Here is a 13,633-nt window from a genome sequence, read left to right on the forward strand (position 1 = left end):
AAACCGTACCTACGCTAACCTCTAACGGCCCGACCTAGATCGCGCCGCTTGCTCCTGAATCCCGTGCAAACCCTCGACAACTTGACGCGACATGCGTCACATAGGATTTTCCCGACTATGCCTCACTTCAGACGAGACCGAGGGAAGCCTCTGGCCTAGTAGAGCGCGAGATTAGCTGGTTCAAATGCGCGGGAGGCTACAACATCAATTTTTTGCATCATGTTTTCTGTTTTCGTTTTTTCTTTGTTGTTTAATTTATTTATACTTCCCAATATTTTAAATAAATATATTAATAAAAGACTTTACATGTTTAAAAAAACAAACATTTGAAAAATCTTAAATGTGTATAGAGAAAATATTTCTCATGTATGCAAAAAATGTAAAACATGTGTGAAGAAATTGATCATGTATTTTAAAAAATGATAATCCAAACATTTTAAAAAATATTAAAAATTATTATAAAATTTTAGTCAAGCATTCTTTTTGAATGTGTATAAAACATATTGACTGTCTATTAAAAAATTCTTAATCAGCCACCTGAAAATATGTTAAATGTTTATTGAAAAATATTGACCATGGATTGAAATTTTTTTAATTAATCTTTTGAAAATATTAAATGTGTATAGAAAAAATGTTTACCATGTACTAAAAAACTTAAATATTTTATTTGAAAAATGTTAGTCAAGCATTTCAATTTTTTTAATGTGTATAGAAAATATGTTGACCATCTATTAAAAAAACATCAAAGTTGTATTTAAAAAAGGTTAATCAAACATTATAATTTTTTAATATATATTGAAAAAAATTTGACCGTGTATTAAAAAATATAAATATGCTATTTGAAAAATGTTAATCAAGCTTTTAAAAAATGTATGGTGTCTCTAGAAAAAAATGTTGACCATGTATTAAATAAATGTGAATGTTGTATTTGAATTTTTTTAAATCTTTATTAGATATATACCCAAAATATTTATAGTAAAAACAGAAAAAACCCATGAGAAAACTAAATAAATCAAATGAAAAACAAGAAAGGGAACAACAAAACTGAAGAAAAAGGTGAAAACTGAGAAAGAAACAAAGAAAATCGAAGAAAATAAAATTAAAGAAAATGAAAGAAAAAACAGAGAAATAAACGAAGAAAACCCGGTGAAAAAGCAAAAAACAAAAAACCTGAAAACCAGTGGAAAACTTTCTCAATTCCTTGAAGTTGATCACGCCATACAAATTTAAGACAAAACGCAACCAGTGACTCAGTGGCTAGCAGGGCTACGCAGCAAGAACGAGATCTTAGGATTGAGCCCGGCGCTTCGTTTTTCTACTCTATTTTTTAATTACTTTTCGTTACGCTACAATGAGCCGGCCGGTCATTATAGACTTTTTAGGAGCTGTATGGGTTGTGTTAAATCGACCGACCACATGTTTTATTATGGGTCAGTCCATTCCTTACTGGGCCGAGACCCATCACCAGGTGCGACCCAGCTTTGCCTTTCTGCCAATGTTTTTTCTGTTTTTATCTGTTTTTGATTTTATTTTTTTACTTTGCTTTATTAGTTGGTTTTCTTTTCTGGGTATTTTTGAGTTGTTAGGTCAGTGTAAATATATTCACAAAAATAATACTACACAACATGTGCAAAAATTACACTATTATATGATTGATCTTTGCATATTAAAAAAGTGCAATTTCAATGCAAAGTTGTGTGCAAGAGTTTTTCATTTTCGTTCTTTGTAAAGGGTAATATCAGTGCTACTAATTCATTCTTTCTTGTAAAACATTATGGTTTATATTTATGTTAGTTTTATTTTATTTTTCTTCTTCTTTAAGGGTAATACCAAAAGACTATAATTCACTCCTTCATAGGAAACTTTTTTCACTATCATAAGTTTATCATTGCATATTAAAAAAACATTTTCGTGTATATTGTGTGCAAATTTGTCATTTTTTTAAGAATTTATTTTATTTCAAAGGGTAATACCAATGCCACTAATTCATTCTTTGTTACGATATTTTATTACTTTGATTTAGGTAGTTTTTCAATTTTATTTTCTTTCTTATTTAAGGGTAACACCAATGCCACTAGCTACACTATTATATTCTTGTTCTAGCATATTTTAAAAAACAGCATGTTTTGTATATAGTGTGCAAGTTCTATCATTGTTTGCATTAGAATTTTTTTAGTATTCTTGTCTTCTTTAATGGTAATATGAATGGCACTAATTCATTCTTTCTTAGAAAACAATTATTATTTTAATTTTAATTTTAGTTTTTATTTCATTTTCTTTATTATTTAAGGGTAATATCAATGCTAATAATTCTTTTTCCTTATAAACTTGATTATTTTGACTTATTATTATTATTATTCCATTTTCCTTTCTTCTTTAAGGGTAATACCAATGCCATTAATTATTTCCTTTTTTGGAATATTTTTTTTTTCAAAAATTCCTCTATTATATGCTTATTCTTGCATATTATAAAATATACAATTTTTATGAATGATGTGTGTAAATTTTGTCGTTGTTTCTTTTAGAATTTTATTTTAATTTTCTTTGTTCCAAAAGGTAATATCAATACCGTTTAATTCATTATTCCTTAAAAAACCTAATTATTTTGCTTTACCTTCAGTTTTCATATGTGGGAACTACTTTATGATGAAAACCTTATTTATTTTATTTTTGTGTGTGTATGTATACACGCGAGTATTATACACTATGTATGCATATTATACTAGCATGTGAAAATTACACTATTATATGTTTATTCTTTGCATATTACAAAAAGTATGATTTATGCCACTAGTTCATTCTGTATTTGAAAAACTACTTTTGTATGAAAATTCCACAATAATAGACTTATTTTTGGGTCATTTACATTTGTGCCCCTAACTCGAACCCACTACTCAGATTTGCCCCTAATTTCGAAGCATGCTCAAATTTGCCCCTATGCCGTTAAGTGACCTTACAGAAATGCCCTTCCGTTCCGTTTCCGTCCGGTCAAAGGGGTTTGACCGTTTACCTGACGTTTTCTGGACAATTTGCCCCTGCCTCCATGTGTCACTTACATGCAGGACCCACTCAAAATAAAATAAGATCAGAAACACTTTCTCTCACCCCCTCTCTCACACACACTTCCATGTGGGCCCCAACCGATGAATAAAACTAGATAAGGACTAATCAAACTAGACATAGGGCCACATGTCATTGTATTATTATTATTATTATTATTATTATTATTATTATTTTCTGAAATATATTGTGTTATTTAGGGGTGGGTCCACTGCTCAGCCAGACAAAAAAATCATTAAACTAATTCTAAACTAATGCCCCTAAACTAATCCCTTCGAGGGATGCCGGCGGCGACCAAATCCAGCGGCGGAGGCACACCGAGAGGCCACGAGGAGGCCGGCTCAGGGAACCAGGCGATAGCCTTGGCTCAGCCTCGTTCAGGGTTGGTCTCTTAGGACCATATGGTCGCTGGATCTAACGGCAACGACCGTTCCCACGGCGGCTCTGGCGGCGCAAACGGGGGAGCTGTAGTGCGAGAGGGAGAGGGTAGCCGGGTGTCCTAGGCAAAGGAGATCACTAGGAGGACGATGGCCGCGCCACTGGGGCTCGGGGAACACCAGAGTGATGACTTCGACGATGGCGGCCATGGCAGTGCTCGGAGCTCGCGGGGAAGATGACCAGAGGTCACGGGGCTTGTTGTGGAGGACGTCCACATATTCTGCGGTACCTCAGGATGCTCTGTCGGTGGCAGGGACCGGTCGCGGAGCTTCAACAACGCCGAATCGGTGGCGGCGGTCCGAGGCCGAAGGTGGGGAAGATGCATCATGGCGCTTGGTACTTAACTTCTTTGATCAAATTCATAGGCTGAGATGATGAGGGCATCTCGTAGGGGCTTCTTGGAGAGGTGGTCGCGCTTGGGGTTGCAGTTGGCCATGTGAGTGACCGGCGACGGCGATGGCGCGCTCTCCGGCGTGCTTGCGGGAGAGGTCTAGAGGGCGGGAGAGAGAATTAAGGGAAGGCGAGCGGCGGCATCAAGGGAGGCCAGTGGCAGCGCAAGGCGAGCTAGCAGCAGCGGCGGCGACCAGGCCAGGGCCTGTGGTTCGCCGGAGGTGAGAGATGCCGCGAGGGAGGGAGAGATATAGAGGTGGGAGAGATTTTTTATTTTCTTTTTTGTAGCCCCACATGTAAGTGATACAGAGAGAGAGGTGAGAGAGAGTTTTTTTTAGTGAAAGGGCCCAACTCTCAGGAGGGGTAAAATTGTCCAGTAAACGTCAGGTAGACGGTCAAAGGCCTTTGACCAGACGGAAACGGAACGGAAGGACATTTCTGTAAGGCCACTTAACGGCTTAAGGGCAAATTTGAGCATGCTTCGAAATTAGGGGCAAATCTGAGTAGTGGGTTTGAGTTAGGGGCACAAATGTAAATGACCCCTTATTTTTTCGTATTATAAAAAAATAATTTATGTATAAATTGTGTGCAATTTGTTATTGTTTGTTTTAGATATTCTTTTAGCCTATCATTCTGTGATTGCATGTACTTCATTAGAGCTTCTCCAACCGCCGCGCTAAACAAGGGCCGCGTCGTAAATTTGGCCATTTTAGCGCGCGCGCAACCGGTAGAGTGGCTCCAGCGGGCGCGCAATAACCACGCGCGCGGCATATGGAGTTGGGCGCGCGGTCCGAATCGCCAACGCACGCTCTGTATTTGGGGTGCCTGCTTCCGCGCGCAGCACACACGAGCGCTCGCGCCGCACTCTCTCCTCCGCGCCACCTTCGCCCCGCACACGCCGGCGCCGGTGAACTGGACCCGATGGACGCACGCGCCGACACCACGCTCACCCCATCCTACATCCGCGACCCCTCCACCGCCGCCGCCGCCGCAAACCCTAGCGCGGGGAGCGTTGGCCTCGCCTCCGCCGGAGCTCCTCCGAGTATCAGCCTCGTGCGCGACCTCTTCATGCTTCCACGGATAACCTCGGCGGCGGGTGGCGTCGCGCCGGCGCCGCCCCATGCCCCCCCTTGAAGCTTCCAAATGCGACGCGGCCGAAGAAGGGCAAGACATCCGCAAAGAAGAACAAGGCGACGGACGGCTCTGGCACCTCGAAGGCGTCGAGGAAGAAGCTTGCAAGGCGTGTGACGGGTGCAGCGGCTACCGAAGCGCCGGCGAGCTCACTCGTTGAGCCGGCGGCCGACGTGCACAACGTGTTCGACGATATGCCCCAAAGGTAGAAAATTTCCCCAACTTTTTTTTCTTGTTATTTTTTGAATGCATTCATATAGATAGCTTATTTGCATTGTTCTATATATTTTGTAGTCTCAACGATGATGCATACATGTCAACTATGGGTGTTGGCTCCAACAATTCGCATTGGTCTCAAACCAATGACATGCACTTTGATGACCATGAGTTCGAGGTGGACGAGGATGGTGAGGGCATTGTCGACGCACCGGAGGGAAGAGCGGGCAATTACACCAACACCGAAGACATCTTACTATGCAATACTTGGTTGCAAGTGTCGAGGGATCCATCCGTTGGAGGTGATCAAAGTAGAGATGCTTATTGGAACCGGATGAAGGAACACTTTGATGTTCGCAACGTGAGTGGAATTGACCGCTCCGAGCGATCTCTTCGGTCTCGGTGGTCGACAATCAACAAGGATTGTCAAAAGTGGGCAGCCACACAAAAGGCTGTTGACAAGTTGAACCCAAGCACTACTAGGAAAATGCTTATAGATAGAAGTTTACCAGTAAGCGCCTGTTTAAGCACCCACGCTACTGGTATATAGCAGTGGCGCCTGGTAGAAAACACACGGCTACTACTAAATAACAACAGCGTGTGTTAGCTTGGGCCGCGCTGCTATTACGTGGGCCACAGGGCAAAAACGGTAGCCCACTTACGTGTAGCGTTTGTTTTGAACGGGCGCTACAACTGGTGGGCTTAGAAGTAGCGCGAGCCTCTACCCAACGCTACTACTACTACAGGAAAAGAAAACCGGCCCGTGTGCTGGTCTCCTCGCACCACCCCTCACTCTCACATCGATCCCCTCCGCCCGACGACGCCACCGCGGTTAGGGTTCCTCCCCGGCCGCCTCACCCCCGCCGACGGCGCCGTGCGCCGCCACCACGGGCTGTCGCCTCTCGCCTCCTCCGATGCTCCAGCCCCGCAAGTCCCCCTCGATCTCCTCCTCCCTGCGCGCGCCACCATTAGGCTCCGATCGATTCACCGCGGCGGCTCGCCATGTTTTGGGATTTCGCGTGGGGGAAAGGGATTTAGGGATTGCATGGTGGCTCCGCGCTTCGATGCAACGGGTACGGTTCGCTCGCGGTGTTCTCACGGGCTTGTTTCCTCGCGTGATTGGGGAGAGAGTAGAGAGAGGGGTTAGGTGAGAGAAGTAGAGGCTTTTTGTTGCTCACTGAAACTTGGGTTTCAATTCTTGATTAGCAGTTTAGCACATATATGAACACCACTGGTTGTTGGAACTAATCCAGATGCACAAGTTTGGCCGGCCAAACTTGGTCGAATCCAGGAGATAGAAAAGGAAGCGGGTAGAGGCGGGAGGGGGGGGGATTGAGGGCAGCAGAAGGGAGCGAGTGAACTGACCTGAGCGATTGCGCTTGGATTTCGGCATGGCGGAGGCTTGGTTTCTTCTTCCTTGGTTGCTGTCCCTGGAGCAGTGGTGGTGGCGGCGGTGCCTAGTGTTCTAGGGTTTAGAGAGGGGTTCTCTCTCTCATCCTGCCTTGGCTTTTGTTTAGTGTTGCGCCGCTCGACGAAGGGGAGGGGCCGTAGAGGCGCAGACCAGGCCTAAGTTGGGCTAGAGCAAGCATATTAGATAGAGGCCAGAGCGGTTGATGCAAAGGGAAACATGCACTTGTAGTCTTGTTTCATTGCCTTTTAGGAGTAGTAGGAGGTTAGCCGGTGACGGCATCGATCCACCAGCACCCGGCCATTAATGGAATGATCAACCCAAATCGCTATCCATCTGATGCTGTTAGTGAGCCCATTTTTGGTAAATTTCAGAAAAAGAAAACACAGAGAGATAGAGAGTTGTATCTTATTTAAAAGGAGTGTGTTTGCCTTTTATTGTTTTAATTATTGTGCATCTGATGCCAAAGGTGAAATGGATGTTTACTTATTGTGTTTTGTGAATCTTGTGCCGTGCTGTTTTGAAAGATTATAAGCTGGTTCTACTTTTGGATGTGGGAATAGATAAAGTGTTCCCCTGGATTGATCCACTTAGTTCAGTTGTCCTTGATGAGGATGGAAGTGTTTTTACCCTTGTGTCAGGGCTGGGAGTTGTCCTTGATAAGGATGGAAGAGTTATTGCTCTGCTTTGCCATGCTTGCAGAGATAATGCATAATTGATATTTGTGTAAATAAATGGTATTTTATCTATTGACGATCTTATTGCTGCCTTATAGCTGCCTCGATTAATGTGTGAATAAATGTTATTTTATCTACTAATAATGCAGAATTAAGCTGTCTTCGAACTACTTTTGCTTGTCTGCTTGCGCAATAATGGCAAATGCCATTTATCTTATTATTAGGCTCTGTTTGGGTTACATGATCTCTATTAGGTTATTGTCTGAACTGAACTACAATTTAGTTGTTATTTTGCTTGCCATGTGAACCTGATGTGTATTCTCTATGATGTGAACCTGATTTGTATATTATTCAAAACCTGATGTGTATTGAAAACTTTATGTTTACTTTTTGGATCGTTAATCCTTTAATCATATTGCTTTAGGGAAATGGCGCCACCACCACCACCATGTCGATGGTGCAAGTCAAGGTGCACCAACAGCCTTGCAACTGGCACGCTGTTCGGCATCCACTTCTAGTCTAGTTTTCTTCATGCGGCGGTAATAAATTATATGAAACTAGTAACCACTATTTTGTTTTTAGTGTGATTGGCATTAATGCATCGTGTATATATCATTTTGCTTTTTGCACACAGATCATCCCATGCAATGTGAGGTCAGAATTCAACAAGCTGACCGAAGACTCTATGACCTTTGAGGCTCCTGGGGGCCCCTACACCATGGAGGTCGAGAAAGGACGAAATATGACGTAGGTGGGAGGAGATGGATGGGTTCGTTTCATCGCCCACATGCATATCACCGGTGGTGAGTTGATCATCTTCTCCTTCAGAGCAGAAAGACCCAACCCGGCCGTCATTTATGTCAACAAAGCGGAAGATGATGAGGATGATGATGACCCACTTGATGAAGGCATCGTAGTTCAAAGAATGAGGTTGAGCGAGGAGGAGGTGTGCAACCTATGGGACATAATTCCGCCACGTGCTGACTTCGTCGGGATGCCATTCGTGGCCCACCTGACAAGTACCATGGTTGATCGACATGTCATGGTATGTTGCATTTACTGTAGTAATTTGATGATATGCTTTATTGTTATACTTAGTGTAGAGTCCGATGATATATATGCTTAGTGAATCCGATGATATATATGGTTAGTGAATCCGATGATATATATGCTTCGTGTAGAATCCAAAGAACTGTTAATAGTGTAGAATCCATATATACTTATTAGTAGAATTTATGCTTAGTAGAAATGTAGTACTGTCTTTTAATAGTGTAGAATGTGTGAGGCTAATTATTAATTGATATGTTTTTCTTATTCAGAAATTGCCAAAGAGCCTATCTGAGAGTTGTGGTATCAAGCCTGATGAAGAAGACTCTGCTGGAATACGCCTTACCGCGAGGGGCTCCGTCACCACCTGTGCGTACGGCGTGGACACGAATGGTCACACACACTTCAACTCGGTTGGGTGGAAGAGCTTCCTCGTCGGCAAGAATCTTTATGTTCGACATGCCATCCTAATTACTATCAGGAACACCCACTGCCAAGGCTTGAGGATGATGATCGTCATCGATATCATCTAAAACTACATATGCATGCGTGTGGCTGCTGAACCATTTATATGCCAGTATGACTACCTAGTAGACTTATCAACTATGATCTATCCATGCATTGTTGACTACTATATATGAGTTTGTGAGATTGTGTGGTTATATTAAATGTGGTATTGTCATTAATGTTTGTGAGATGGTTCTGTGAACTTAGTTTATTTGCACTAGACTTGTCTTGATTTCCATGAATATTGCATCTGACTTCTTTTTATTATTTTTAATTTCTATTTACCTAGTTGTAGCATGGGGATAAAATAGGGCGCTACTACTATGTGATGATAGTAGCAGCGTTGGTAGAGAAAGAGGCGCTCCTACTAAGTATTTTAGCTGCAGCGCTTGTTTAGAAATGTGCTACTGTTAAATAATAGCTATAGCGCCCTAGCAGTAGTGCGGGTGCCCCCGCTACTGGTATGTAAAAAACCAACGCCACTAGTAAGGTTTTCTCGTAGTGAAGTGGCACCAATGAGGACGATAGAGTAAGTGGCATTTCATCCATGTTCATCATGCTTGTTGTTGGTGTTTGAAGTGCTAACTTGTTTTGTTTTCATGTAGTACAACATTGCACAAAACTTGTTCAAAGGAGAGGAGAAGAGGACCAAAAAGGGGAAGATCAAGAAAGGAAGGCCATTTACCTTGCCTCATTGCTATGATGTGTTGAAGGATGATGATTTGGATGATTTGGATTTGAGCAACAAACACAAGCGAACAATTGAGTTGGATGATGATGATGAGGATGAGGATGCATCAAGTGATGACGGCAAGAGAAGCCCCACACCCAACTCGGTTTCATACTCGAAGCCAAAACGATTGGATGGGTGCAAGAAAGACGCAAAAGAAAAAAAGAAGAGGAAAGGAGATGATGAGCTCAAAAATGCTATGGAAGCTATTGTGAAGGCAAGAAAAGAAGCCAACGAGGTGAGGAAAATGGCAAGGAACCAAGATGCCGCGGCCGAGGAGAGGAAGGTGGCTTTGGAGGAGAGGAAGGTGAGCAATGAGGAGAGAACTAGATTGTTGGAATGGGAAAAACACTTGTTCTTCTTGGACACATATCCTCAATGAGGCGTAAAAGGAGCATGTCAATCTTGTCCGTGAAGAAGTCTTGATCCATAAAAAAGCCATGATTCGCGTAATGGGTGGTGGTGGCCTTGGCGCCATGGGAGGCATGGGTGGCTTTGGAGCTATCATGGGCGGCTTAGGTGCCATGGGTGGCTTTGGAGCTACCATGAAGACCATGGAAGGCATGGGTGGCTTTGGAGCACCCCCCGGCGCCATGGTCGCCATGGGAGGCATGAGTTTTGCGTCTCTCATGGGAGGTATGGGTGCATCTCCGGCCACCATGGACGGAATGTCTTCCGGTGTGCCTCACACACCTTCCCATGAAGATGCCGTTGAAGATCTTGCCAATATCGTCCGAGCTTCACGTGATGCGGTGCGCGACAATGATAATGATGAGGAAGAATCATTTTCGGAGGAGGAAGAATCGTCTTCGAAAGATGAGGACGAGGCTTGATGTGTCTTTCGTTTATGTCATGGATTTGGTTGGATGAACTTATGGGCATGAATTTTTATTCATCAACTTGTTTGTGTGAAATTATATGCCATGTTCATTGCATTTTGAATGTTTGAAATTCATTTTGTGTCCAAAATGCAACATATGGCATGCGCCGGCGAGTCGCATGCGCTGCATTTTAGCGCGGCCGGTCGCGCCAAACCAGACGATGAACATGCGGCAAAATAGTTTTTTGCGCGCGGCGTGTTGGGCGGTTGTTGGAGATGCTCTTAGTAGAGTTAGCTTCGGAGGTTGTTGTGGCAGTGGCCGCACCTGCGTGTGTATGTTCTCTGCATATATGTACATACTTGACTGATAAATAGACATGAGTTCAGTCTCTCTGGTGTTACTCTACCTTGCATTGCATGGTATCACATACCTTGTTCTTCTTCCTCGCTTCTGCTTCCGCACTCATTCCTAACATCTGAACATAAAAATTGGTCAGATCCCATATTCTCGTTGTATGCAAAATTACTGCACACCGGTCAAAACGAGGGTGAATTGCCCTGGACAAATTATAGCATGGGGATGATGAAAAGCACGCGTATATTTTCTGTTCTACTAAGCCAATTGATTTTGCAGATTTTTGCGTGGCAAACGCCAATATAGATCGCTCAAGTTGGCCCTATCCACTTGCATGCGTGAACCTTCTAAATATGCGGCCAAGTTTGTCGATACCATGTACGTAGCAGACCGCGATAGGCCTTACCCGATCGACCGGCTAGCTGTATTTGGTTGGAAAGGTTTATGGATGGATAGATGCCGTGTACGTCGTTCGAGAGGCTAACGCTGGACCAAGCGGACCTAGATTTTGGATGCTCTCTCCCAAGTGGGGGACAGGGAGCGAGGGAGCGATTTGCAGGTGCACCTGAGCTGAATCTTTGACTATAAATATGCATGCGATGCACTGCTCTCTTGCACAAGCCACACTAGGGAGCTAGCTAACCATGGCCGCCTCTGCCTCTTGCATTTCTCTGGTGGTGCTCGTGGCCCTGGCCACGGCGGCGTCGGCGCAGCTGTCCCCGACGTTCTACGATTCGTCGTGCCCCGGGGCGCTGGCCGCCATCAAGAGCGCCGTGACGGCCGCCGTGAGCAGCGACCCCCGCATGGGCGCGTCGCTGCTCCGGCTGCACTTCCACGACTGCTTTGTCCAGGCAAGCTCCGCATAACTGGAACTTCGCTAACTAATTTGCTTGATCGAGGAACAGCTGGGATTAACCAATTATTTGCTGTGCGTGTTTTGCTGGCTGCAGGGCTGCGACGCCTCTGTTCTGCTGTCCGGCAACGAGCAGAACGCGGGTCCAAACGCGGGGTCGCTGAGGGGCTTCGGTGTCATCGACGGCATCAAGGCCCAGGTCGAGGCCGTGTGCAAGCAAACCGTCTCCTGCGCTGACATCCTCGCCGTCGCCGCCCGCGACTCGGTCGTCGCCGTAAGATCATCATCTTACAAGCACTTACATGCATGATCACTTGGATGGTCGCCGTAGGATCATCCTCTTGCACCATCGTTAAGACGTTAACTGTTGGTTTTGAATCATTCGCGTGCGTGCAGCTCGGAGGGCCGTCATGGACAGTTCCTCTGGGGAGAAGGGACTCCACAGGTGCAAACGCGGGGCTGGCAAACAGCGACATCCCAGGCCCGGGCTCCAGCCGGGCGCAGCTCGAGGCCGCGTTCCTCAAGAAGGGCCTGGACACGGTCGACATGGTGGCCCTCTCCGGCGCACACACCATCGGGCGGGCGCAGTGCAGCTCCTTCCGCTCTCGGATCTACGGCTGCGACACCAACATCAACGCCGCCTACGCGGCGTCGCTCCGGGCCAACTGCCCCCAGTCCGGCGGCAACGGCAACCTGGCGCCGCTGGACGCGACGACGCCCAACACCTTCGACAACGCATACTACACGGACCTCCTGTCCCAGAAGGGGCTCATGCACTCGGACCAGGTGCTGTTCAACGGCGACACTACCGACAACACGGTCCGGAACTTCGCGTCCAACCCGGCGGCGTTCAGCAGCGCCTTCACGACGGCCATGATCAAGATGGGCAACATCGCGCCGCTCACCGGGGCGCAGGGCCAGATCAGGCTCAGCTGCTCCAAGGTGAACTCCTGATTGACGTACACGTCGATCGGCAGCTCGCCAGCACGACACACGTCAATGAATAAGTCCCCAGAAGCAGTAGCCAAGACCAATTATAGCACTTAGCAACCAGGTCATGGCCTACTCGGTGCATGCTGTGGTGCTTGAAGACCTCAAGTTTGAAATGCGCGCCAGGTTTTCGAAGCCTGAGGTTCAGGCATGCAGGAGAGATGCAAACAGCGCCGCCCATGTACTAGCTAAACTAGCGACTAGGCCTGCAACCTAATGGTGCCCATGCTTTAGACTAGCCATAGTGGGAGTAACTTCGCAATAATTTTAAATTCAACTCAGCAAATTTGCTTATGTGGCAATGAGTTAATGAAGAGAGAGGTACTTGTAGTAACTTAGCTAGTTACTGTAAGATCACATGTCCCAATGCAATATGAGTCTGTAACTTAATAAATGAATCTTTGCATGTTATTACCCTTATGTTACTACCCACTATGAAGATAGTAACATAGTCTAGGGATATGTGTATGTTACTAATGTATGTTACTATCCATTGTGGCTAGTCTTAATGTAATGTGGGAGTATGACTATGGTGGTGTTTGGTTCTCTAGTCCTAGGATTTTTTCTAGTCCCAACTAAAAAGTCTCCCTAGTCCCTTGCTAGAGGTTATTAAATGACCATGTTGCCCCTAGTCTACTACCCCTATAAAAGAAAGAGAGAGCGGAGAACCAAACAATCAGACCCATCCATCAACAAGATCTAATGGTCCTAAATCCTTCCAAGTTTAACGCAAAAAACCACGCATTAAGGCACATCGATCGCTAACTCTGCCGTGCCGTTCGAAAAAAATACCCGCACACCCACACGACCTCTCGCCCACGTAGCCTCCCGCACACCCGCATCGATCGCTAACCCATCGATCCTCCTCACGGGCCGTTCCTCCCGCAGCCTCCCGTCCATCGTCGCTCCCTTTGCCGCGGGAGCTGCCGCTGGTCGCGCCCTCCGACGCCCAAGTTGTCACCGGAGCCGCCCGTCGCGCCTTCCGCCGCAGGTCGCTGCGCCCTTTGCCGC

The 13,633-nt window shown here is 45.4% G+C and overlaps 1 protein-coding gene across 1 annotated transcript; it reads left to right on the top strand.

The window, feature by feature from the left end:
- Positions 1-11,379: 11,379 nt before the first annotated feature.
- LOC125540988 (peroxidase-like) lies at positions 11,380-13,083 on the top strand. Its single transcript, XM_048704494.1, has 3 exons — positions 11,380-11,630; positions 11,730-11,906; positions 12,029-13,083. Exons 1-3 carry the CDS (start codon positions 11,424-11,426, stop codon positions 12,584-12,586), a joined length of 942 nt encoding a protein of 313 aa, XP_048560451.1. The 5' UTR covers positions 11,380-11,423; the 3' UTR covers positions 12,587-13,083.
- Positions 13,084-13,633: the final 550 nt, after the last annotated feature.

The sequence above is a fragment of the Triticum urartu genome, chromosome 2, assembly GCF_003073215.2.
Source record: "Triticum urartu cultivar G1812 chromosome 2, Tu2.1, whole genome shotgun sequence".
Lineage (NCBI taxonomy): Eukaryota > Viridiplantae > Streptophyta > Magnoliopsida > Poales > Poaceae > Triticum > Triticum urartu.